This window comes from Enhydra lutris, unplaced genomic scaffold (genome assembly GCF_002288905.1).
Source record: "Enhydra lutris kenyoni isolate GAN:26980312 unplaced genomic scaffold, ASM228890v2 scaffoldscaffold4, whole genome shotgun sequence".
In the NCBI taxonomy this organism is placed as follows: Eukaryota; Metazoa; Chordata; class Mammalia; order Carnivora; family Mustelidae; genus Enhydra; species Enhydra lutris.
This window is the reverse complement of record NW_019154088.1, coordinates 16772272-16798500: the sequence shown is the minus strand read 5'-3', so window position 1 is coordinate 16798500 and position 26229 is coordinate 16772272. Positions and strand designations below refer to the sequence as shown.

General features: G+C 40.0%; 1 protein-coding gene across 1 annotated transcript in view; it reads left to right on the top strand.

The window, feature by feature from the left end:
• The window catches only part of LOC111158675 (fibrillin 1), a 229692-nt gene that overhangs the window by 8924 nt on the left and 194539 nt on the right, over positions 1-26229 (top strand). The window contains exons 2-3 of the mRNA XM_022520875.1: positions 18982-19064; positions 21029-21127. Coding sequence (XP_022376583.1) covers positions 18982-19064; positions 21029-21127 — 182 coding nt within the window. The remainder of the gene's footprint in view (positions 1-18981; positions 19065-21028; positions 21128-26229) is intronic.

Below are 26229 nucleotides of genomic sequence, written 5' to 3'. Positions count from 1 at the left end.
TGTTTACTTTGGTGTGGTTAATTTAAATGGATGGACAGAGGAGGGGAATAGAGGGAGCAAAGAGCCACTTGTCAGGCTGTGCTGGGCACTTTCCAGGTTTTAAAGTTCTCCTATGCAGTCTCCTGCCTGGGCCTCTCCCTGGAAATAGAGCCACTGAGGGTGTTTTTAAGAACAGAGAAACTGAGCCCCAGGTACAGCGACCAGGCCTTGCTCAGAGCAAGTGTCCATTGGAGCAGGATTTTGAACAATAACCTCTTGATCCCTGGTCACATACTTTAACCCCAGTGTTGCCTGCAGAACTGACATGAATGGCTGAGGGCTAGCTGGAAGGGCTCAGATGGGCTCATGTGTTATCAGTGTTGGCTGGGTTCCTCAATTCTCCATATGGTCTCAGATTGTCTCCCTTTCCACGCGGCCTCCCCATAGGGGCTCTCCAGCAGGGTAACCACACTTTTTACTGTATACCTCAGGATTCCAAGAGCACAAATGTGGAAGCTACCAGACTTTCTTTGAACAGAGCATGGAGTGGTATGACCTGGAATTCCATGCAAGTCACAGGCTGTCCAGATTCAAGGGCATGGACTGATCTAGCCTGCTTCTTGATGTGTGGAACAGTGTGTGTCTGCAGGGAGGGGAGGCATTTTGGGGGGACATCTTTGGAGACTAGCTACCACAGTAAGGGAATAATAGTTTTTTGAGAAGGATGATCAGATGTTTTAATCCTACCTCGATCTAGTGGGATTGACTGACTTCTGCATCGAAGATACTGCATTATATTTTGCTACCATAATTTCAGAATGAAAAATGCGACATGACCAATGTGTCTTCACAATCTGTTAGATTTATGTTAAGGACATTGTTCTTAACTTTTGCACAGTTCTGCATTTAAAGAACTCACAAACTGCATGAATAAGATTATAGTCCCTAACAAACTGGCAAATTCTGTTTTTTCAAATATAAGAATTATAAAGCACTTAACATTCCCCCCCCATTTTTCCTTTAGTTTCTAAGATAGAGACCAGTTTCATGCATGATCATTTTAATGTATTATTATTATTTAATAATATATTATTTAATATATTAATATAAAATTAATAAACAATATATTATTAATATATTATTTAAATATTTGGTGTGTTTTGCCTTCCTTCTGATGGGATTTTGCTTTCAACTTGTATTAATAACCCCATATTTATATATCTGTTGGTGTAATTTGCCTCCAAAACATTTTGGGGGAATCAGGGATTATAACTGATCATTAAAAATAGATATGCAGTGGTGCCTGGGTGGCTCAGTGGGTTAAGCCTCTGCCTTCAGCTCAGGTCATGATCTCAGGGTCCTGGGATCGAGCCCCGCGTCGGGCTCTCTGCTCAGCAGGGAGCCTGCTTCCTCCTCTCTCTCTGCCTACCTCTCTGCCTACTTGTGATCTCTGTCAAATAAATAAATAAAATCTTTTAAAAAAATAGATATGCAATTGCCAATAGACGGTATTGTAGTGAATTGAACTCTGTTATTTCTGCCGTAAATGGAGTAGCTACATTGTTAATAGGATAAAACTGGATTAGGAATACAGTCAAAGTTGGATTGTGGAGCTAATCCTCTATTATAACAAATCCTACTTTTAAGTTCTTATGACTTTACCACTTTCTCAAGTGGCCTTTTTTGTTGTTGTTGTTGTTGAAATTATCACTAAGTCTATTTATTCAGCCCTTCAGAGTGGAAGGGAGGGAGGAAAATTCCCTATGTCCGCCATTCCTGGCCGGAGATGCATTCCAGACAGCAAGCAGGTTCCGAGTTAGGAGAGCTGCTCCATTAGACAAGTGATTTGGTTCAGTGTTTTGAAGGGTTGTGAATTCCTAGACTATCAGTCATACTTACATTCATATATAAGTATCCAAACACATCTAAGTCCAAATATAGAACAACCATTTTATGATGTTGGTGTTGGGAGACAGGATTTATGGGGACCCTATGGTCACATTATGTCTACTGTTAAGTTCGTGGTTTTGAACTGAAGCATAGGAATATCTCCATTAATCACAGGAATGTATTTCAGGGCCAGGGTTTTGTTTTGTTTTGTTTTTCTGTTTCTTCTCCTTTTCCTCCTTCCTCTTCCTCTTTTTCTTCTTTCTCATCACCATTTTCTCCTCCTCCTTCATCTTTTTCATCATCATCATCACCATCTCATTTTCCTTTTCTTCTTTTTGTAAGCAACTTCAGAAGTTGAGCTATAAATAAAATAGGGGTAACAGGAATACCAAATAAGAGTTAAGACATTGAGAAAAATTAATTCTAAGTAAAATATTAGATTTTTACTTGGAAGTCTCAGGATGTTGGAAACGAAGATTAGAGGTAAGGATTTTGTTAGGAGAGGATAGGAGAAAAAGGAAGTAGGAGGAGAGAATTAGGAGAAAGTTCCAGGGTGGAGAGTCTTATCAGCCAGGGATGTGGGCTAGACAGAATAGGTGCAAGTTTCTGACAGATACAAATGTCTATCCCCTCAGGTGACCTGTGGCCTTGACTAGCCTCTTAAGGGGACTGAAAGCTTTTGGAGGAGTCAGGGCATGAAAGAAAGACACTTGGATATCAGAAAAGATTCCTACACATTGGAAAAAGGAGGTGAATCCATCATGTGTGATGAACCTGGTGCCGTGTAAAGTTTGGTGCATCCCCCTCTTCCAATGGTCCACCATTTCTCCTACCCATTGGTACTAATTTATAACATTGTGTAATCAGACCCTAATAGGTTGGTGCCTTTGATGAATGACTTCTAAAATCTCCTCTTACTTGAAAATTTTTTTGGCATGTGTAATCATGACTCAGATCTTCCTTTACAGTCAGTTGGTCTGTCTTTACAAAAGTATTATAAATTAGCATTATAGGGGCTGCCTGGGTGGCTCAGTGGGTTAAGCCTCTGCCTTCAGCTCAGGTCATGATCTCAGGGTCCTGGGATCGAGTCCCACATCGGGCTCTGCTAGGCAGGGAGCCTGCTTCCTCCTCTCTCTCTCTCTCTCTCTACTTGTGATCTCTCTCTCTGTCAAATAAATAAATATCTTTAAAAAAAAATAAATTAGCATTATAGTGAGATAGACTTCAGAAACTTACAGATGCTAAAACCAAGGTCCAGAGAAAGTTCATTAAAAAGTGCTCAAGGTACATATTTTTTTCCACTAGAAGGTAGAAGGTGAGCCACACACAGTGACAAAAGACAATTTAAGTAGGATTGTTTTGTCGGGCACAAGATTACACCTCTTCTTTGTCTTTGTTTCTTAGAAAGGGTGACTGGTATCTCTAAGTCCTCACTTATGCTTCAAATAAGCAAACCTCCTGTACCATGTGGGTGTGGACATTCGTCTTGTCCTTGTTTATTTGGCCTTATGTGGTGCCATCATTCGCTCAGTGGTCAACCCCGATGGGAAGCTGGGCACTAGCTCTTCAGTGCTACCTTGATGTCGGTGGAAGCTTCTATATTAGGTGTGGTTGAATAGGATGGGGCTTTCCAAGGGAGGGAGTTGCCAGTTAGAGTAGCAGGGAGGGGGTGGGAGAATGAGAAGGGGGAATCTTCTCTGGGAGTCTGAAGAGTAACACCCACCACCACCATCATTATTGCTGCACTCACACTTGTAATCTTATAATTGGCAATTAGAGTGTCATATGTCCAGGGATGGGCCATGGCAATTCCATGTGTAGAAGCTCGGACTCTTGTAATTTCCTGACTCAGTTATCCAGACTACTAATTTACACATTTAGATTCCATGCAAGCATCATGCCAATGAAGAAAAAAATCTTAAATTTTTGTCTTTTCTTCTGTATCATCTACCTCAATAATTTTGCAGAACATCTGCCTAATCCAAATGATAACTATTTATTGAGCACTGTGTTTTAATTGGACCTGATGTTTAACACCCAGAGTGAACACCCCACCTCGAGTCTGTTGATATGATTATATTCTTTCCAATGGTTCTAGGTAGAACCACATGTGGAGTATCTTTCTCTCCTTTTATGGATGGGGTTAATGTCCAAGGTGGTGTGGACACAGTGCTTTAGAAGGAGGGACTTGATAAGCAGCGTTCAAGCTGACAAATAGTTTTTAATCTTTCACGGGCTACTGCTGCTTCACACCCCAGAGGTTAGGCCACTGACCTCAAGTTTGCAAATTTTATATCCCATTACCACCCTGTGAGCTCTGTACTCCCCAGGGCCACATAGCTGTGTTTTAGCTGGAATCTGAGAAAGTGTCTGAACATTTCCTAAAGAGTTGGCTAGGAGTGATCTGGCAGTTTAGCCGTAAAAACCCAGAGCGAGTGGCTGGGGTATACATTATAATGACCTCACATGGTTTCCTATTTGAGCCTGGCTGTGGGTAGCTGGGTACAGTGGTATTGCTTGTGAGACTATATTTTAAAGGACCGAGGAGTCATTTTCAATGAACACTAATAACCATTGGCCATGTTTTTAGGGAGACTTGGAAGTGTGGACACAGACATGCCTGGAGGCAAATCCTGGCTCCCCCACCTACTAGGAGGGAACTTCAGACAAGGGGTTTGACCTGTTTGACTGTCAGTTTCTCCACTTGTAAAATGAGATTATAATACTCACCTTCCTGGGTGGTTCTAAGATTCAAGGCGATAATGCATTTCAAGTTTCCTAGTATAGTGCCTGATGATTTAGCTATGGTGATGAGGATGATTCGAATTCTGTTAGGGATAAAGGTAAAGAGGTGGTGGGGTCATACAAAGAGGCTGGATATTTGTGGCCAAAGCCAAAAGTTAAATAACCATTAGTATCTGGAGACCGAGGTCTCAACTTCCTCATTGATTATTTTCAGAAACAGAGGGAACAAACTTGAACTGCAAACATTTAAAAATGATCATTTTAATGGAAACTCCCTTTGTGGAGATCTGGTTATACCTAAAGACAGTGTGCTGATAAGGCTTTAATTTTTAAATTTCCCCTTCCTTTAAATTGTGTTACCTTTACTGGGAAATAAACTTACTGAGTGCAATTCCTTATCCATACACCGCCATCAACTCCTCCAGAGAAGTTTGTATTTTTTTACTGGTAGCCCTGGGAACAGGACTTTTCTCCTTCCTGCTGATCCCTTCTTTTGGTGCCACTCCTGTCACTGTGTCCATCACTGTGGCCAAAGAAATGGGGCACTTGTGTGGCCAGGCCTAAGTCGTGTGGAATGGGTTTTAAGAAGTAGAGGGGTGTTAGATGGTTGAATACAGTATCTGCGCCCAAACTGTGGAAAACTCCCTTTCCATAGACCCAGAACTCCTTCAACTCACTCTGTTATTACTGTTCCCTCTGGGCACTTTGTGGGCAGGCCATCTTACGTGATTTGAGGCTAGGCTGACTGAGATTGGCCACCTCTGAGAAGAGCCATGGCCTTTGCTCTCCAACTGAGCATTCCCTTCCTTTGGCTTCATGCCCTGCAGCAACGTAATGCTCATTCAGTACAAAGGATTCTTATTTGTCGTTGTTTTTCTTCTGTGCCCAATTTCTCTTGAGAAACTGAAAATCTTATTTTATCATTTTTATTGAATGATTCCTATTTCGATTCTAATGAAAGTTGACTTTTAAGAGATATTCAGCTATTGAACATCTGGGAAAGTGGAACAAAAACATACATTATCTTAACTTAGGCAGGGCTTAGGTAGAGTTCCCATACCCTACCTAACAACCTCTTGTTAACTGATTGGCAATAAACCTAGGAAGTTGTGGTTGCTTCATGTTCATTCACAAACTGTAAAAATAAGACTGCCTTAAATAAGGAATGGTTTAAATGGATAGTAGTTATTTTTCTGTTTGTCATTACAAATGTTCCAATTATTTAATATCTCTCATCTCTCTGGGGTAAGTCACACCGTCACCAATACAATCGAAGTTTACAAAAAAAAAAAAAAAAAAAACAAACAACCAGGTAGTTTCTCTGCTCTGTTAACTTCTCAGAAAAGAAAGAAACCCCAAATAACGAAATAAATTTTTTCTTTTTAAACTTTTGAAAACTTTTTAGGAATCTTACAAGAATATATGAGCCATTTTTTCCTTTTTTTTTTTTTTTTTTTGGTCAGCAGTTCTGACTCTGTGTAGACATTTTTTAATATCTGACAATTCTAGACAACAGACTCTAAAATACGGTTATTTTTCTTATTTTTGAGGTTTTTTAAAAAAGATTATTTGAGAGAGAACACAAGAAGAGGGGAGGGGCAGAGGGAGAGGGAGAAGCAGACTCCCCTCCCAGATCCCAGGACCCTGAGATCATGACCTGGGCTGAAGGCAGACGCTTAACCAGCTGAGCCACCCAGGCGTCCCTAGGCAAAAGTCTAATTTGACCTTGGACTGACTCTTTGCTCATTTGCATTTGGGTCCCCTCCTTAAATATAGGTCATTTAACACACGTCCTCACATTTTGAGGAGTCAGAAAACATACCAGGATTCTTTGCTAAATGATTTTCTCCTTCTGTTTCATATTTCCCATGAGTATAAGAATTCTTCCATTTGTGAACAGAAAAGCCAATGTTCAGCCCTTTGATGGATTGGATACAAATTATTCCCTTTTCCCTCAGTCTCATCTTTTGTTAACTGATGGGTTTATGTTAGTCATAAGGAAAGACAAGGTATGCTTATGAAAACGAATCATGCATGTCAAAAAGCAGTTGTAATGCCCAAGGAATCCCACCCCCTTGGGCTAACATGCTAAGTTATTCGCACAAGTGTGGTTAAGTCTTTTGTTCTTGGATTCCTTGTCTAATGAACGTTAACTTTCTTTTAGTAGCTGCAGAGAAACGTTTCAGTTAGTTCTTGCTCCTTGTTTTAGATGATAAACATCTTGGGATTGGACTGTTATTATTTCCAAATGGGGATCCCCATCCCACTCAAGAATGTTGAGTTGCATAACAGATAAAAGTGGCTCTTCACCTCAATGAAAAATAAATCTATGTGTGTTGTCATGGTGGCATTATAGGAGAGGGGGGTTATCAGAATGAACTAGTCCGCCTGCTGCTGCAAAGTCCTTGTTTTAACTTTTTAATACAGGGAATTTCAAATATAGACAAAACTAGGTAGAATAATGCTGTGAAGCTCCAGGTTTAACCCTTACCAGTTAATGGTCAGTCTTATTTTATCCACTTCTTTCCCCCACCACAGATTATTTTGAAGTAAACCATGAAAAACTATTAAATTTGTTGTGAACATCTCAATACGTACCTCTAAAAGATAAGGACTCATCATTTCCTTTCTTAGAGGTTGAAGTTTTGTCCTGGGATTGAGATCCCACTGCTTAATTATAGCTTGCTACACGAATACTGTCACACCTTCCCCAGAACTTAAAAAGTTTGGAGAGGACAGTGCTGGCATCACTCAGGCTGAAAGGGAAATCTTTTGGGTTGGATTTCAGGGAAGAGATGTGTTGGCAGTTGAAATGTGCTACCTTCTCCATGTAATGGACAACATGTCGACAGCTCTATGAATTGTCATAGAGACCTGAAACTGGAGGGTTTTTTAGAACATCATCTGGGTCACCCTGGTCTTTGTGCCACTCATTGTCTTCCTGAGCCAGAACAGAATGCCTACATGGTCTGAAGGTTTTCCTTGAACTGACTTTTAAAAAGACAAGTCACACCCATATTCAATGACATATGTAAAATGTATTCCAGTGGCAGCTTTGAGTAGGTTTTGAATTGTCCACATTTTGAATCTCTACCTTGCTTTTCACCCCCCCACCCCCAAAACACTGAACATATTAACAGCTGACTCATATTTTCACTAGAGGGAATGGGATAGAATACCCACCGCACAAAAGTCTATAGGACTGAGTGTTTCTGAAATGTGTTCCTTTTACCATTGCTTTCTTTTTCCAATATGCTTTGGAAGATCTGTCTTAAAATGTTTGTTTCTGTAGACCCAAGAAAAGAAAACCAAAATACAAAAAATTAAGCATAAACTAGTTTATATAAATGAACACATTCTTGCTGGTGTATTTATGGAAACATTTTTCTAATCTAAAAATCTCTAGTACTGACCTTGGAATGTTTTATTAATAAATTCTTTTTTGTTTTTAATTAGTGATTTATAACATATTTCCATTGTGTGACCTTTGAGCAATTACTTCGCTTCTCTGAATTTCAGTTTCCTCATCTGAAAATGGGCATAGCAATATATTTTCTTGATAGGACTTGGAAGAAGAGTCACATGATCACTTTGTAAATTATAAAGCTCTCTGAAAATTGCTAATTATTATTTTTAGTCTATAGTATATCTTCATATGGACTAGATAAATTCCCAATTTCATAAAATTTCCTCAAATTTAAATTAACCTATTCTTGTTAAAAAATTTCCAGAGATCTAAATGCTTAGAGATAAATGCTTACAACTTTGCCTCAATTGCCAAGTTAAAAAAAAGTTGTCAAGTTCTTTGTCCCTAATATTGTGAATTGTTAATTTCAATGAAATAATATCAGTGACTGCATGTTTTTAGCTGACTTCTTCTGACTTTTTAGAAACCTAAATTCTATCAATGATTTATTTTCTATTTCCTTGTTCCTTAGCAATAGTGTTGCTTCTGTTCTAATGAAAAAGTTTGGTAGATAAATGTTTTAAAAGACCCATTACCTCTTGACTCCTATGAAATAAAGTTTGAGGCACAAGGTTTCTGAAACCTTAATAGCTGTAAAATGTTGCTAAGTGATTCATCTGAAACACGGAAGTATTTCACTCCTAGACCCCAGGAATTCTCTTTATGGGTCTCTTACGTATTTGACTTTTCATTTTGAGTTTTTCAAATTAAAAAAAGCAGATGAAATGATATTGATTTCTTAGTAGTAATTATCTTTTTCATCATTTTGTTATTTAATTTCTTATGAATATTTACCTTTTCAACAATTTAAATGCTCACTACTCTGACAGAATTCTGTCTCACTTTTGTCTTCGTCAGAGGTGTATATAAAACCTAAGCCTTCATTTACCATGAAGGGGTGCTAGGGGCTGGGTTGTAAAGATAAATCTGAATTTTCTATCTTTTTTTTTTTTTAGATTTTATTTATTTATTTGACAGACAGAGACCACAAGTAGGCAGAGAGGCAGGCAGAGAGAAGGGGGGAAGCAGGCTCCCTGCCGAGCAGAGTCTGATGAGGGTCTCAGTCCCAGGACCCTGGGATCATGATCTGAGCCAAAGGCAGAGGCTTTAACCCACTGAGCCACTCAGGCGCCCCTGAATTTTCTATCTTTAGAGAGCTCACATTGCAAAAGAGAGGGTAATTATTGGATTCCAGGGCGATCTGAACTGCTTGAGTAACTGGAGTATGAGGTTGAGGCCACCAACTAGACTTCAAAACTGACCTGCTTCTTTGCTTCATCTGGAAGCCAGTCTTCCTGGAAATGGCTCACCGAACTCTTGGTCTGTGAACAGTCCAGGATCCTGATCTCATATTATAGTTGCTGGCGCGGTGGAACCTTCTGGTCTCTAAAGAAATCAGGTGTATTAAGGATTAGAATATCCAGTTACTCCCCAGCTGTTGCTGTTATTTGAGTACAGTTGACACACAGTGTTACACTAGTTTCAGATGTATACACAGTTTTTTAAATCCCTGATTTATTGACCTACTGGATCTGCCCTGTTGGCCCTGACAGGGGTGGGGGATGGCCCTGGGCCTGGGGCTGGGCAAGCTCCAATCCCAGCTGCCCTCTCAGGACTGTGGCGTGGCCTGAGTTTAAGGTGTTCGGTTCTCACAGCTCACTGGCCAGCTTGCGTGTAGCTGCAGGGACCATGAGTTTGAGTAGCCAAGTTTCCTTCTGGTTGCCTGCCGTGGAATGTGTTTTCCCATAGAAACAACATTTTAAGTTGTGGTCAGGTTCCCAGACCAGTCTACAATAGCCTATTTAGCTGATAGAGACTGCTGTTTGCCTAGCCTAGGGACCAAGCCACCACCTATTAACGCTGTTTCTTTTGGAAAAGCTATTCCGAGTTTTAAATACCAATAGAGAAATGACATGTTGGAGCTCTGTTTGTCCAATTGGGAACTCCAGTCCTCGGAACTAGAGTACGGAGTCTCTGTGCCCTACCAGTTCCTGAAGGACCCCATTCTTTTCCCTAAGCCTGACCCCATTGGTTGGTTTTTCTGTCTTTCGTGGGGCTGCCAGGCCATTCAGGAGATATTATTATCTCCCTGGACAGAGTTCTTGGTTTGAGAATTTCTGGGAAGTAGTGAGAATCATGGTTTTTTTTTTTTTTTTTTTTTGCTGGTGGTAAAGATGAGGGAAGGGAACAGTTGGAACTGAAGGGAACAGTGAATTCCCCAGACACTATTCTGCCTTTCACCATGGTGGGTTCTGGATCACCTCTTTAGTTCACTTGTTTGTGTTTCAGTCATTTCTACGATTTCATCTACCCTTTGGTGAAGTGCAACATGGGTTTGGCTTGAGTAATGGAGCAACAGCCCAAAGCAAATGTCGCCACAATCCCTGAACTCATAGGTAAAGTCAAGGGGTTGTTGAGTTCTGGGAAGCAGTTTTCTAGACGCATCATGTGTTTTCATGGTGTCATTGGTCAAACCTTCTCAGATGTGGGCAAGATGTGAATTTGAAACAGGCTCAGTATTTGGTTTTGAGGCAATCCCTCCTCATCGTTACGGAGTCAAATAGTAAAGTTCCCACCTCAGAAACAAATCCATCTCTCTCCATGTGCAGGTGGGAGCACACCTTTTATACAGCCATCCAGGGGTTCAGTGATGCTAGCCAGGCAGACACAGTTCTCCCTCCCTTAGAGAGCAGTCGGTTCAGTGCAGACTATGGCAGCAAGTTAGTCCAGTCGTTGCCTTTAGAAGCTTGGGAGCCACTTGGATTGTTTAGTGGTCAGTGCAGACTTCTGTGTTCTAGAGTTGTTTAATCCAGAGTTCCAGAAGCAGAAAGTACTCAGTGCCTCAGAAGGATTAGGACCTGCTGTACAGAGCAGTGCTTCTGGTCTTTGGGTTCAATGTCTAGTTTCTTTTTATAGTATACCCTGTAGCTTTAAACTCTTCCTTTTCTTCTCCTTGTCCTTCCTCTTCTTCCTCCTCCTCTCTTTTCTCCTCCTCCTCCTCCTTCCAAGAAAACCACACACTCCTGTACATACACTGTTCCACTCACCTAGAAAAGATTCCAACAGGATTTAAATTGACTGCCAGTCTAAAATGACCTCCCAGATTTGGGGCACTGTCTTTGCACTTTCTCTTCCTTCAGTTGTTGTAGGTCGTGCATGTTTGTATGTGTGTGTGTGTCCCTGATATGGTGACCTAAATTCTGGGGCTTTTAAGTTCTTGGACTATTGCTTTTGATCAACACAAAATCCCCACAAAAGCACAGTTTAGGGAGCATAGCACATGAAACTGTTGATGCAACCCCCTCTCCATTGTGCCTGTGCTATGAGTTACCCCACTCAGCAGAGAGGAAAGTGATCCCCCAAGTAGGAGATCTTTCAACGCTGACCTGTGAACTTCATGACGCTTGTCTTTAGGAATTGGCCACTTATGGCTGCTGCCATCTCTGGCCTTGATCAGTTGCCACAACCTGTCATGGTGAAATGTGTACTGATTTGTGGCTGAAAACCTTTGTTTAGTTGCTTTGAGATTTTTGTTTTCTTTCACCAAAGAAATGAACAGAATCAGTTATGCATATATGAGTTTTGTCTGCATTGAGTATTGAAGGAAATATAGTGATCCCTGAATTATAAATATTGATAACTTCACTGATCACAATAAACGATCAGCACATCAGCAAAATAACCAAGGTATGAAACCAGTATCCATGACTGTTTAGCTAACGATAGCCTTTCGAACAGGTAGGAAATGTTTTTCTTTTAAACGGATTAATTTGTAAGAAATAGTTTTATTAGACAGTTTCCATATTAGTGGCATTTACAAGTGGCCTATTTCGGACATCAAAGACATAGTATTAATCTTAATTGTGCTTTGTACTTACTAAGGCATTCAGTCAATGTTGTCTTGTATGCTTCTAAATAAACTCCAGGATATTCTAGGCATGAAAGACATCGTTTCTCTGCCTGGAGAACTACTAGTTTTGGAACAGAGTGGGTAGGGCCAGTTTCAGGGGTAAGAATCTAGATGTATAATTAATTTAAAAACATAATTACAGTATAGCATATGTAGGTTTTTGGGAGATATGTCTGAAATTGTGTTGGTGGGTTGAAAGGTGGTTGGAATTAATTGAGGAGGAGGGTTATCATTAGAGGGGGAAATGAAATTATACATTAAAAAGGGAACAGGGAAGAAGCCTCTGGATTTAGCATGTATGTCTGGAGGAGAGGTGAATGCATGAGTGAGGGCTGAGACGTTGAGGGGAGGGAGTGGGACAGGAGTTGTGCAGGTGGGAGCACACCTTTTATACAGAAGTTGAAGGTGTAGGTGAAGATGAGGGTAGGCTAGTTAGGCCTACCTGGCAGAGATCTGAAGCTGATAGTGAGATTTTCACATCTTAGGAAGGGTGAAGGTCTATGTTTGGAAGTTAGGAGTACAGAACTAAGCATGGTAAACGTGCAAAAGATACATAGCTATATTGTTCTAATGAAATAGAGAGGAAGGAGGAAGACAGGAAAAAAGAACGTGATATCAGAGTAGCAGTGAAACACCAAGATTGAAACAAGAGGTTTGCCTGAGGGTTGTTGGAAGGAGGTTGGTGGGGAATGGGCTAACTAGGTGATGGGCACTGAGTGTTCAGTGATGAGTCTCTGAATTCTACACGTGAAACCAATTTTACTATATATGTTAACCAGAATTTAAATAAAAACTTGAAATAGAATAATGAACAAGGGGTTTGGTAATGGAGTTAGAGAATTTAAGAGGAATTTCAGCAGTGGGATGGAATGAAACTAATGACTCCTCTTAGCAAGTGGGAAACAGCAACTCCTAGCTCAGAGAGGTTTCTGCTGAGCCTGCCCTGGGTGATGGAAGAAAGTACCGCTGTTCTGGACTCCCAGCTCTCCAGGCTGACCTTGATGACCGTGTTTTACCTGCTGTATTGACACTCTTTGCATATTTGCCTGTCTTCTTCCAAGAGCAAAGACTGTGTCTCAATCACTATTAAAACCCTGAAGAGTATATAAGTGCATGGTTGCAGTATTATTATTTTACAGTTTTAAGAAACTTTTCACTATAGAACAGTTTTAGATTTACAAAAAATCAGGAGGATAACTTCATGAAGCTTTCAAGGGTCCCAGCCAGAGTTGACCCAGACAATCCAGAAAGGAGTCCCTGGGTCTGCAGAGCCCCCATGGAAGCTTAAGGAGGCCATGGAAGCCATTTTCATTACCAGGATTTGAAGTTTCATTACTTGAGATGTGGTGACTGGCAGATGGTCTGGAATAGTCACATGTGGTATTCAAATCACTGCTAGTAGATGTGACATCTGCCTTTAGCAAAAAGGGGCAGAATAAAGGCAACTAAGTAAGGGTGGAGCTCTTGCAAAGTTTATTGGAGTAGTAGTAGATCCCCTCATCTGATAGTACTTGGTTTTTTTTAAATTTTGTTTTTCTTTTATTTCTTTTTTTTTTCTTTTTACCTGGATTAAAAAAAATCTGTCAAAAAACTATTAAAGTCATGATGTATGGTTCACAATATATGTAGCTCATTTGTGTATTATAGTTTTTTCATGATCATTCACATTTTTTTCTTTTTTTAAAGATTTTTTACTTATTTATTTGACAGACAGAGATCACAAGTAGACAGGCAGGCAGAGAGAAAGAGAGGGAAGCAGACTCCTTGCTGAGCAGAGAGTCCAATGAGGGGCTCAATCCCAGGGCCCTGAGATCATGACCTGAGCCAAAGGCAGAGGCTTTAATCCACTCAGCTACCCAGGTGCCCCTGATCGTTCACATTTTTTGACAGTGAAAATTATCATTTTTAAAAACTGGAACAGTGGAATATTAAGATATTACCTTCAGGCAGGTTACATGAATAGTTGAGCACCCTTTATTTTGTGGGGGCATAGGCCTTTTGAAACCCCTCCACAGTTTTACTTAAGAGGACTAAGTCATCATTCTTCCCCTGACAGCTCGGAAAAGCAGGCAACTCGCATGGAGTAGGGTCAGCCTCATTAACCTTTACCTAATGCTTAGTATTTTTCTTACCCAAGGATTTAATCACTTTACATGCATATGAAATAAGAGTCCCCTGAACTTGTTTTTATTACCCCAGTCTTGTCTGAAAGGGAATTTGAACTTGGGATAGGAAGCAGAAAGGCTATCTTGCCTGTAAAAGAGGCCAGACTTGCAGAAGTGGATTCTGGCTAAGGAATGTGGACACACTGCAGACATCTTGCACAAAGGCCAATTCCTGCAGCGATGTGGTCAGACATGGCAAAGCACAGCTGTTTGCTCCATGGAGAGGGGCTTTTGCTTAGCCCACAGGATCTCTGAGTGCTGTCTGAATTGGATCCGAATATTCAGCCTGCTGGGGCTCACCCATTCCCCAGAGAGACTGGAGGTAGGTTGTTGAAGAGCACTGTATGCAAAGCAATTGGTAATAGAAGTTCCAGATAAAGACTTAGCAGTTAAAACAGTGTAATATACAGTGGTGAAATGACTCTAAATGTATCCCCCCTCAGCTATTAGAATACAGGTAAAAACAATTTATGCTTCATTAGTGGTTTATTGATGGACATTTTGTGGCCTTTGTTACTCATACCTTCATGAATGCTATTGGGTAGAATACCGTCTTGCCCCCAAATGCACCTCTGCCTTAACATAAGGGTTAAGAGTGTACTCTGGCGTCAGGCTTCCTGAGTTCAAATCCCCACTCTTTACTTCCAAACTGTGGGAACTTGCTGGTTTGTTTAACCTTCCTAAACCATAATTTCCTTAATGTTAAAGACAATGATAATAGAACTTACCTCAAAGGGTTGCTATGAGGATGAAATAAAGTAATATATCTTTAGCACTTAGCATAAAGTTCTTTTCTCTTTGAGTTTTACTCGTAATTTACCAAATGCTACTGCCACTTGCACAGAGCTTTAACTCTTGACTGTTTTGGTGGTGGGTTGGTGGGGATGGCTGACGAAGTGACAGAGAAAAGAAAGGTGAGAATGCTACGCTTTCATTTACACACAAAAAAATAACTTCATTAAAGATTTACCTTCTTTGTTAATGTTTTTGTGCTGAAACCTTAGAATAAAATCTTTTATAGTGGAAATAATCCAACGTGTCTACTTTAGACTTTACATAGCTTTGTGCTTTCCAACTTAAATAAGACATTCCTTTATTTCTAGAATTAGAGCTGCTTTTCCTGTGTGTAAGTAGAATAAATGCCACCCAGCTTGTTTGAATGAGTGCTGTTAGTTTGCAGTTCTCAAGACCAGAGTTTGCAGAGGAGAAATCTTACATCTTTCTACTATCTTGCATTAGGCCAAATAACCTAGTAGTATTTAGTGTGTTAAAGAATGAATGGCAATGAGATTAAAGCAGTCATTGTTGGAGGACGTTGGTTGAAACACTTGAAATGAAATGATGTATTATGTACTATAAAGGATAAAGTTATTAAACTCAAAAAAAGATCAGAGAATACAAAGAAAAATAAATCACAATTAGACATTATGTAGTATTTTAGTAACGCCGTGAAGTGAAAATGCCATAACTAATGAAATGGAACAGTGAATGAATGAAACTGCTCCTAGAATGAAGCAGAAAGTACCCCATTTATGAGAGAAGATGTTAATACTTTTTAAAATTAACATATAATGTATTATTTGTTTCAGGGGTCCAGGTCTGTGATTCATTGGTCTTACACAATTCATAGCACTCACCATAGCACATACTGTCCCCAATGTCCATCACCCAGCCACCCCATCTTTCCTACCCCCCTCCACTCCAGCAACCCTCAGTTTGTTTCCTGAGATTAAGAGTCTTATGGTTTGTCTCCCTCTTCAGTTCCATCTTGCTTCATTTTTCCCTCCCTTCCCCTACGGTCTTCTGCCTTATCTCTCAAATTCCTCGTATCAGTGAGATTATATAATAATTGTCTTTCTCTGATATATTTATTTCGCTTAGCATAATACCCTGTAGTTCCATCCACATTGCTGTAAATGGCAATATTTCATTTTTTTGATGGCTGTACAATATTCCTGTGTGTATATCTATACATCTTCTTTATCCATTCATCTGTTGATGGACATCTAGGCTCTTTCCATAGTTTGGCTATTGTGGACATTGCTGCTATGAACACTGGGGTGCAGGTGCCCCTTCTTTTCACTACATCTCTATCTTCAGGGCAAATACCCAGTAATGCAATTGCTGGGTCGTAGGGTAGCTCTATTTTCATACTGTTTTCCAGAGTGGCTACACCAGCTTACATTCCCAGATGTTTATACTTTTTAAAGTTATTGCTTTAAATAAAAGAAATGGTCAAAATGTAACGATGCATATTTTAAAAAAATGAACTGTTTTGAATGAGTATTAGGTGAGAATGCAAAAGATTTCTCTTCATTTTCCCAGATCCTCATCTGTTGAGGCAACCAATTTTAACCATTGCTGGTTTTGCTTCTTCTCATGTTTATCTTCATGACCATGCACTGTGCTTGTACCTCTATTTCTAGGTTTACACATTACCCATTGGCCCCTTGCCATGAAAGATGGAGCTGTAGCTCACTGAGATATCTATACCTTTTCTCTCTCTTTCCTTTCCCACTTTTTTTGTAATCATAGCATGAATTTCAGTTATTGGTTATTTTAAAACATTATATAATATACGTAAACCTCTATTTCTTGGATCATCTACTTTATTTCTTTCCACACATGTCTTTCCCACTCGTTTCCTGATTTACGACAGCTATACCATTACTTTTACAGGTTCAGGTTTAAAACATTTACATTTTGTGTTGCAATCATTGTAAATCATAATGTCTTCCATGTTTTGTATATAGGTTGATTGTAAACATTGAAAAAACAATGAGGCATGCTTATAGTACTGTGATTTTTTTTTTTCAAACCACTTGGAAAATCTTTGGGATATCTTGTTTTGTAGGATGAAATTTTATTCTGGACTCTTTTTTCTTAGCTTTTTCACCATGTTATGTGTGTTATTACTCCATAAATACACTCATTCTCGTCAGATAGTATGTCCTGATTTTTGTTTTGAAGACATAGTTATTCTGACCGCAGGACACCTACAAAGGCTCAGGGGGTCCTCTGAAGCTATTCCAGGATTGGTTTGGGGTTGGACTGGATCCAGTGGAGTTGTAATGAGCTGTTAGTGGGGAGGGTTTGAGGTGGTTGATTCTGGCTTGGATTATCATTTTCAATCTGGAGAACTTCTATGGAGTTTGGAAGGTTCAGTTGCTCCCTCAACTCTAGCTCCCTATCCTAACTTCTTGTCTCTGTCCCCTTTCCAAGATTCTGACTTGCCCCAGCAAGTTCTGGGTACCCTGAACTGAAGTTTGGGGCACTACTTTGTCACAGGAGGGGCACACCTGACTTAAAATTTGTGATAAACTCTCTCTTCCTTAATCTTTTACAGTTCCTTTGGTTGAGTCACTAATGAAGGTCAGGAGGTGATGCTACATTGTGTTCATGTCCATTATTTCATCTGATAGATGGACACAAGTGATGTGGGGCCGAGGCAGACATGGCATTATCCCAATGTGTAGAGACATAAACTAAGGCTCAGGGAGCCCCTCGCATCAGGCACATTGTAAGCCTCTATCCAGTCATTTTCTAGGTGGCTTTGGAGATACGTAGGACTGTTGGGTATGGATGTAGGGCCCTTTCCCGAGCTCCTTTAACTTTCTTCCTATTTCTCTCTCTGACCTCGGCATCAGTCAGTGGGAAGTATGCATTTTGCTCTGCAGTGTTCCAGGTCCTCTGGGGCCATGAGAGGAGCACAGGACAAGTCAAAAACCTTACCTTGGTCCCCTGTCCTGCTTCTCCTTGAAGTAGTGAGTTCAGAGGAGATGCAGGAAGCTTCTGTGCCATTACGCATGGTGGGCACAGACAGGGAGAACATGTAAGCACACCCTAACCAGAAGTACATTTTAGTGACACAGTTGTTCTTAAAGGTTTATTCTGATGGGATGGCAGGATTTATACCAGAGAGGCTTGGAATAGCTACTGTTCGTGAAATTGATTGCAAAACATTTGACCTTATTCATCACCCCCTGAACTTGAGGAAGTAACGTCAAGGTTTAGGCCCTCCGATGTGGCATAGTGAAATGAATGGTTTCTTTGGGGTCTCCACGTGTTCAATCTTCTGCCTTAGTTTCTGCTACAGAACCAGCTAGAGCCTTCCTTACCCAGTGGCTCCCTTAACTTGTTACATATGGACCATCCGGATTCTGAACGGAGGCTTTGCTCCAAGAAACCTGATGAAATAGCTGTAAACAAGAAACCCAAAGTTACATGGACTTTATTTTCCTCTAACTGCCGGTATCAACTACTGTGTTTCCAAACTTTGGCTAAAGAAATATTTACATTTTTTGGCTTTTATTTTTTCTTACTAAGGTCAGAGTTTAGATTCCTGTAATTCTAGTGAAAGGAAGAATATGGTCACATTTTAGGGGTGAGTTGGGTAATTGAAAAAACATATGTATAGCTTCAATGAGTAGAAATTTAGAACTTTATATGCAGATTTATGATGATCTTTCTTAACTAGATTGGTAGGAATTTTATTGTTTAAATTAGACTCATATAGCCCCATAGATTTTTATATCTATGCCAAATGCAGTGATAGAATGCAGTGAATTTGGTATCTCTGGTTCTTATTTTTCTGATGTACGCATAGATGATATTAAGGTATTATTAGTATCATTACATTAAAGAGTCCCAAACTACTAAGCCATTATTGAGGCCCATGAGTTAACCTTTTTTTTTTTTTTTTTTTTTTGGTCTGCAAAAATTCGTCCCATTCTTGCAACTCAGAGATGTTTTTTTTTTCCTTTTATTTGGGCACGTGTGTGTGTTTTAAGTATGGAATTCTTATGATTGGATTTTTTTTTTTCCAGACCCAATGTCTGTGGCTCACGTTATAATGCTTACTGTTGTCCTGGATGGAAAACCTTACCTGGTGGAAATCAGTGTATTGTCCGTAAGTAAATAGATGGTCTGTCATTCTTCATGATCTTTTGTTGTTTTGGTTGCATGGTGATTCTTAGTACTTGTAACTTCTTGTAACTGCATACCATTAATATGTTTATAGCAGAGCCTTCCAGCTCTCAGATTTTCCTATTTCCTCTGAATCCAGATTGGGAAATACACTAATTTGGTCAAACGACTGTTACACTTTAGTTCAGTGACTTCCTTTATAATATTTCTGTCTTATAGGGAATAGAGCCACAGGGTTACTTTGCTTAAGGGTACACATGACTTGGATCCACAGACTATGTAATCACTTTGATGGGATTTTGGAAAAAAGGATACCGTTGCTGCTTTCCTTATTGAATCTCTAACTCTGTTGGCCTCCCACAAGTGTACTCAAACCTTGTATATTGAATCTGGGGGGTCGAGGCCAAAGACAGACCTAGCTCTTACAGAGGAAAAGGAGTGGATAGAGTATTAGATGCAGATGAGTGGAAAGTTGAGGAAAGAGTTCAAACGGTACCAGAAATTCCTCCACTGACTCTGTGGCCACAGCAAACCTCCATATTCTCATCATATCCCACAAATGTGGAGTGACAGACCACATGCCAGGAAAGGTGCTATTTAATGGAGGTACTCTGTCAAATTGGTTATAGCTTCTGTCCTTTATGAAATTTTACTGTCATCATACCTATGAAGTAATTTCCAGTTTTCAGAAAGCTCTGTCAGTGTGATGGGAAAATTTAGAGCTGAAAGGACATTAAGGAATTACTCCACTTTCTCTCTTGGCCTAGAGTAGTCTGTGCAGAAGAATAGAATATTTCAACCATTGTTCTCTTGGTGACCTGAAAAAGTTAATCTCTTTCTCAATTCTTGATTTTGACCAAAAGCATCTTCTTCATTTGGCACATCATGCTTTATTTAAGGATCAAAACCTAATCACTAAGAGAGGTATAGAATGGTTTTTAGAGTTTTCTAAATGAACTTAACAAAAGAACTCTCTCCTGATGTTCTAAAGAATCTCTGACAAACACTGCCTTCTGGTATTTAAATAGGTATTTATAGGATCTTTAACAGTTTATTTCTTAATGGTTTTCAATTTCTATTCTAAGCTTTTTTTGATGTTTGAATGCACTTTCTATCCAGTGTGTTATTTTTAGCCTTGCACATCTCATTTGCTGCTTGCGTTTGAGAAAGGGATCATGCCTTTGAGTATAAAAAGTAGTGGCCTGCTAATATATATAAATCATTTACCATTTGAACTGTTCTTCTGGCCACCAGCAAGCATTTGGTACCAGTACAGTAGTCTCTCAGTGGCATGAAAGTGTTAATATTTCTCTGAAGGATAAACAGCTTCTTGACTATAGAATCAGTGCTATTGTAATGGAGTCCATACTTCTTCTCTCAGGCTGTTGATGTTATTGAGAATGGGACTTAAATGTAGGATAAAAGCTGCTCCGTAGATTATATGTTCCTGGTGGGCAGGATCTGATGTAGAGAATTAGTCTTAGCAGGGCTCAGGATTTTTATAAAAATTATTAAGCAGTAAGCTTATAATAAAATAGGCTCCCAAGAATCCTGCTACAATTTTTATACCATTAAATGTTAAAATTAACATAAAAATAAAATGCTTGTAGGCCTTTAAGTATGTTTAAGTGCAGGACTTCTGTTTGTGTATTTTTCTCTAAATAGGATGTCCTGGGCTTTTGATAGATCGGGGGCTGCGTGGACTAAGCAGAGAGCTTGAGACCACAGATGGGGAATGGGGAGTTACTGCATTTTGCCTCCAGACCTTATTTAGCGCAACGTATTTGTTTTGTGAATGCATAAACCTGAGACGGAAGGTCACATAAGTCATGATAGCAAAACTAACAGGGAAGCTGAGAGTCCAGATTTCCTCATTGGAGGGTTGGGTTCCTGTAACGCGCCACATTCTGAAGCCATGTACTAACACATCTCTGGCTTTATTCACAGCCATTTGCCGACATTCCTGTGGGGATGGATTTTGTTCTAGGCCAAATATGTGCACTTGCCCATCTGGTCAGATATCTCCTTCCTGTGGCTCCCGATCCAGTGAGTATAACATGTTATTATATATAATATTATTTTATGTGGTTATGCCCTATTTTCTCCTAAATTTGCTTTTGGCTTTTCTCTTGCCTGCAGTATATATATATATTTTTTTCTTTTTTTCCTTTTTTTCACTAGAACATCTGCCTTCTCTGTTCAGCCCAGAATACTTGGACTAGCTCTCCTCAATCTGGCCTCCCATTTTCCTTCTTCACTCTTTACAGGGAAATTACCTATGGGACATAGTTACTATGAATATATAAAGATTATGACCTCCTTTGTAGGTATTGCCCTATTCATCTTTGTATCCCCAATGTAAACGCCATATGAGATGCTCAGTGGAATGATTGTTTAATGAACATTTTTGGCTCAAGAAACGAGGCATTTTTCCTTGTACTGAAATCTGAGTCTGATTAAACACTTTTTAAAAACTGAAGACCCCTGCCTTTGCAAGAAGAAAATGTGAGAAGTCGTTATGGCAGTTTGGGAAGTGATTTTTCATGAAACACAAGCCTATTTTCCCTCTCACAGTTTTACCACTTCATTCTGTGATACCAAATACATACCCACAGTTCATTCTACAGAGCCTTTGCTTGCTTCTTCTGTTGTTTTTTTTTTTTTGTATTTTTCTTTTTGGGAGGGAGGGTGGTTATTCTTTAAATATGGTGTCGTCAGCAATGAATTCGGGGAAATGCAGGGGCTGGGAAGAAGGTGAGTCATTATACGTCGTTAAAACCATTGAAGCTCATGCCTGTATAAACTGCCCCTCAACACCTTGACCATTACCAAAGTGAAAAGTGAAGTTCCTTTTCCATTTTCCATTTCCAGTGAGAAAATGAGTTCCCTTTGTAGTGTGTTCCATTTCTGACAAGGTTTTCGAGAAAAGTATTGCGGAATGAATGCATTCTCTTTTGTCTCTTGTAGGTAGAAACTTCAGTGTAGTCAAGGTTGAATACCTGTTAAGGGTCCTGATATTTAGTCATAGCTCTCCTGAGCTGATTAACTGGATAGGACATCTTTTGGTGTCTGCTCACATACCTTGGCATTCATAGTAACTCTGCCTTAGAGCTCTGTAAGATTTTTCTGACAGGGAACGTGCCTGGTCTGCATCCAAGGCAAGCTGGAAGTGCTGGAGGACGGGTAACCCTAGAAACAACTACCAACTAGTGACAGACAGAGCATGTTGGATACGTGCCCCAGCTTCCTTGTCTCTCAGTTTGTAGATCTATGGAGTGTGTTTGGAACTGTCTCTTGGAGTTTCCTAGTGGACTGAGCCCCAGCTGCCCGCAGTGGTAAAAGGCTTGATCGTGGATTCATCATCTTGATCATCTTCCTTTCTCACCTCCTCACTCTCCTACCAGTGTTTCCTGAAGTTACTTCTAAAACAGACTACTTGCATTTAAATTACTATCTCAGAATCTGCTTCTGGTGGAACCCAAATGCAGGCTACTGGTAAATACGGTCAGTTGTTGATGGGGATAGAAACTTCCCCATGGGTCAGGAGTCGTTTGCTTATTGCACTGAGAATAGCGTATTCTTATTTCATCTCAGCTTTGTTTTCAATGGCATCTTCCAAGCAACAGCAGGTTCATCGTACAAATCAAGGGCACCAGAGCTGGAGGAAAACAGAAGGTAGAGAAGTCAGTGGGTGGCTCTTCTGGGAGCCTGTGGGTCATCTCTGTCTCCATCAGGCTGCCACGGAGAGCTACCTAAGGGATGGGGAAGGAGTCTAGATACCAAGTTGGGAACAGACCCCATCGCTCAGATTGACCCTTGAGCCAGCCAACAACAGAGTGCTCCTCTGGAGCGGATGAACTATAGCCGGATAATAAAACTGGGTATCCACCTGGGAAGGTCTTCAATACAATAGTGAGAGCTGCTGCTGATTTCTCTGTCAAGTAAAAACCGTGAGATGTAAAGATAGGATGTTAACAAGTTGATCTGGTAGCATTCAAGCTAACCTCGAGATGGCAGTATAGTGGTAGGTGCTGTGGGCCAGATTTAGGTTAGAGACTTATGTCAAAGACTTATGGGTAACGCTCTCTGAAGAGGTTTGGGTCCACCTATGGTAACTGGACCTTGGACCTGAGTAGCTTGTGGATAAGAGTGGGATGAGAAGGGCGATCTGGCATCATCAGGATCTTTGAGGCACTTGGAGCCTTTAAAATCATTGGCTTGAACTCTACCTGAATTAATATTGTCTAAACATCTTGCAAAATTAAAGATGGCAGAATATTTTAAATTTAGTGTAGTTGTGATAATCAGAATTTATTTCTGATCTTTTGAAGTATTATTCTAGGGAATAGCTGTGTTATCCTATAGAACTTTCTGGCCACAGTATGCTTGGCAATAAATATGGAGAGATCACTTTTGCTAACTTTCCTGCTAGTAAAAGAATAACACAGCAAAATATTTGCATTTACTACCAGTGGTTCTACCAAAAGGGGACAAATTTAGATCATTTCACTAATATTTCTTATGAGAACTTTTATACTTGCTATGTGATAAGGATCCAGAGGCCTGGGAAAGTTGTGGGGCCTCTGAGGCCTTACTTTTTTCATTTGACAATGAAAAGAATAAAAGGAAGGATGTTCTTTCAGGCTGTTTTCTACTTTTGAGTGTCCTGGGACTCTGAGAATAGGAAATGATCTCTTAGTGGCCTGAAGAAGAGATTGCATTTCCAGAAGGTCCAAACTGCCAGGCAGCAATTCCTTTGGGCACTAAGAAGACAAGGCTTCTCTTAACCTGTTGGAACTCTTGCCACTGGTCATGGGCATTGCACCAGGGCAAAAAAGATTGGCTAGCCAGAGTCAGAAAAACAGGTTTTCTGAACTTTTTCTCTTTTTCTTTTCTTGAGAGAGAGAGAGCGAGTGCGAGCGAGAAGGGAGGAGGGGCATCAGGAGAGGGAGAGAATCTTAAGCAGGTTCCACATAGAACCCAACATGGGGCTCGATCTCACAACCTTGAGGTCATGACCTGAGCCCAAATCAAGAGTGGGATATTTAACTGACTGAGCCACCCAGGTGCCACCCCACGTTTTCTGAACTTTAATTTCAAACCTATTTGTACTGTTCTCGGTACTCTGAGAAATCTTTCTGTCTCTGAGGCTGACAATGGACCCTAAGCAATCCTAATTCTCATAATTGGGTCACAGTAGACTGATTCATGAATTTACTCAAACTCTTCTTTAAATTATACATATAATATAAAATATATTATTATCTTCTTTAATAATATGTATTATTATAAAACTTGTTCCCTAGGATGCCTGGGTGGCTCATTTGGTTAAAGCATCTGCCTTTGGCTCAGGTCATGATCCCAGGGTCCTGGGATTGTGTCCTGCATTGGTTTCCTTGCTCATCAGGGTGCCTTTGTCTCCCTCTGCCTGCCATTCCCCCTGCTTGTGCTTTCTTTCTCTGTCTCTCTCTGACAAATAAATAAAATCTTTAAAAAAAGAAGTTGTTCCCTGAATTTTATATTTAAGAATTTGTAGGTCAAATCCATACACATTCTGTTTTATTCTTTGTGCCTTTTCAAAGGATTTTAAAAACTAAACTCTTTTTTGTTTTATAGATTCATATTGAGTTGTGAGAAATAATATGGAGAGATCCTGGGTACCCTTCACCGGGTTATCTCATGTTAACTTCCTGTGAAACTATAGCATGATGTCACTACCAGGATATTGACATTGATACAGTCAAGAAACAGAAGAGGTCTACCAGTGCAAGGATGCCTGCTGTTGCCCTTTTATAGTTATTTACCTCCTGTCCCTATGCTCTCTTTAATCCTTGCAGCCACTAATCTGTTCTCCCGTTCTACAGTTTTGTCATTTCTAGAATGTTATATAAATGGAATCACACTATAGGGAACCTTTTGGGATTGACTTTTTTCATTCAGCATAGTTCCCTGGAGAGTCATCCACATCATTTCATGTATCAACTGTTTGTTCCCTTTTATTACTGAGTAGGGTTACTTGCTTTGGATGTATCACAGTTTGTTTAGCCATTCACCAGTTGAAGGACATCCAGGTTGTCTCCAGTTTTTTTTTGTTACTGGAGCTGTTCTGAACATTCATGTACAGGTTTTTGGGTTTTTAAAAAATATTTTTATTTATTTTGAAAGAGAAAGAATATGAGCAGGGAAAGGGACAGGGGGAGAGAATTTCAAGCAGACTCCATGCTGAGCATGGAGCCTGATGTGGGGCTCGATCCCACGACCCTGAGATCATGACCTGAGCTGATAGATGCTTATTCGCAAATTGCTCCCCTTGTGCTTGCCAAGACAGTGGCAGGTCTGTAGAATCATTCCTAACCTCATGCATCCCAAAGGAAATGGTTACCTTAGCCCTGCATCTCTCTCATTCCCATAGCATGCTCAAATTGTTCTCTACTGGTTGGTCATTTTATGAACTAATTTGTATTGGGCTATCCCCTAAAGGGAGTTTCTTCTACTCTTCCTGGTGCCTGGCAAATGGAAGGCATTCAGTAAGTATTTATTGAATGACTGAAAGATTGACTGAATTTGGAAAAAAACATAACATTTATTTGGGATCCTATATAGATACAGGTAAATGGCAGCATTTTCTGCTCCTTCCAGAATGTTGAAACCCTTTGAGGCTGTCTTCTCATTTTCAAGGGGAAGCCCTCATTGGGTTTTAGGGTTCTCCGAGTTACCTGCACGTAGCAGCTTGGGCAGTGACACTTAGTTCCCTAGTGTTGTCAGTTTCTGGTAAACTCTTAACACAGACTGAGTTTAGGAATATATTCGGGCTTAAAGTATTTAGGGCATCTAACAAATTCACAGCATCCTTATGGATTTAAGTGGAGCTTTGGCTTTTTCTGGAGATAGAGAACTTGGTCTTGTAATTGTTGGACATCTGGGATGCTTGTTCAATTCAGTGTGAATTTAGAATCCGCATCAATGGCAGGACTCGATTAAAAAAAAAACAATTTATGTACATATACTCTCCAAATTGTTCCTGCTGTAGTGAAGCTACACATCTAGTTTCTTTATTTCCCCACAGAAATCCTAGTGATTGTTCTCAAGAAATATGTTTCTCCCCTGAGCATCTGAGACTCACAAAGAATGTGAAGTTTCTTTGGCAG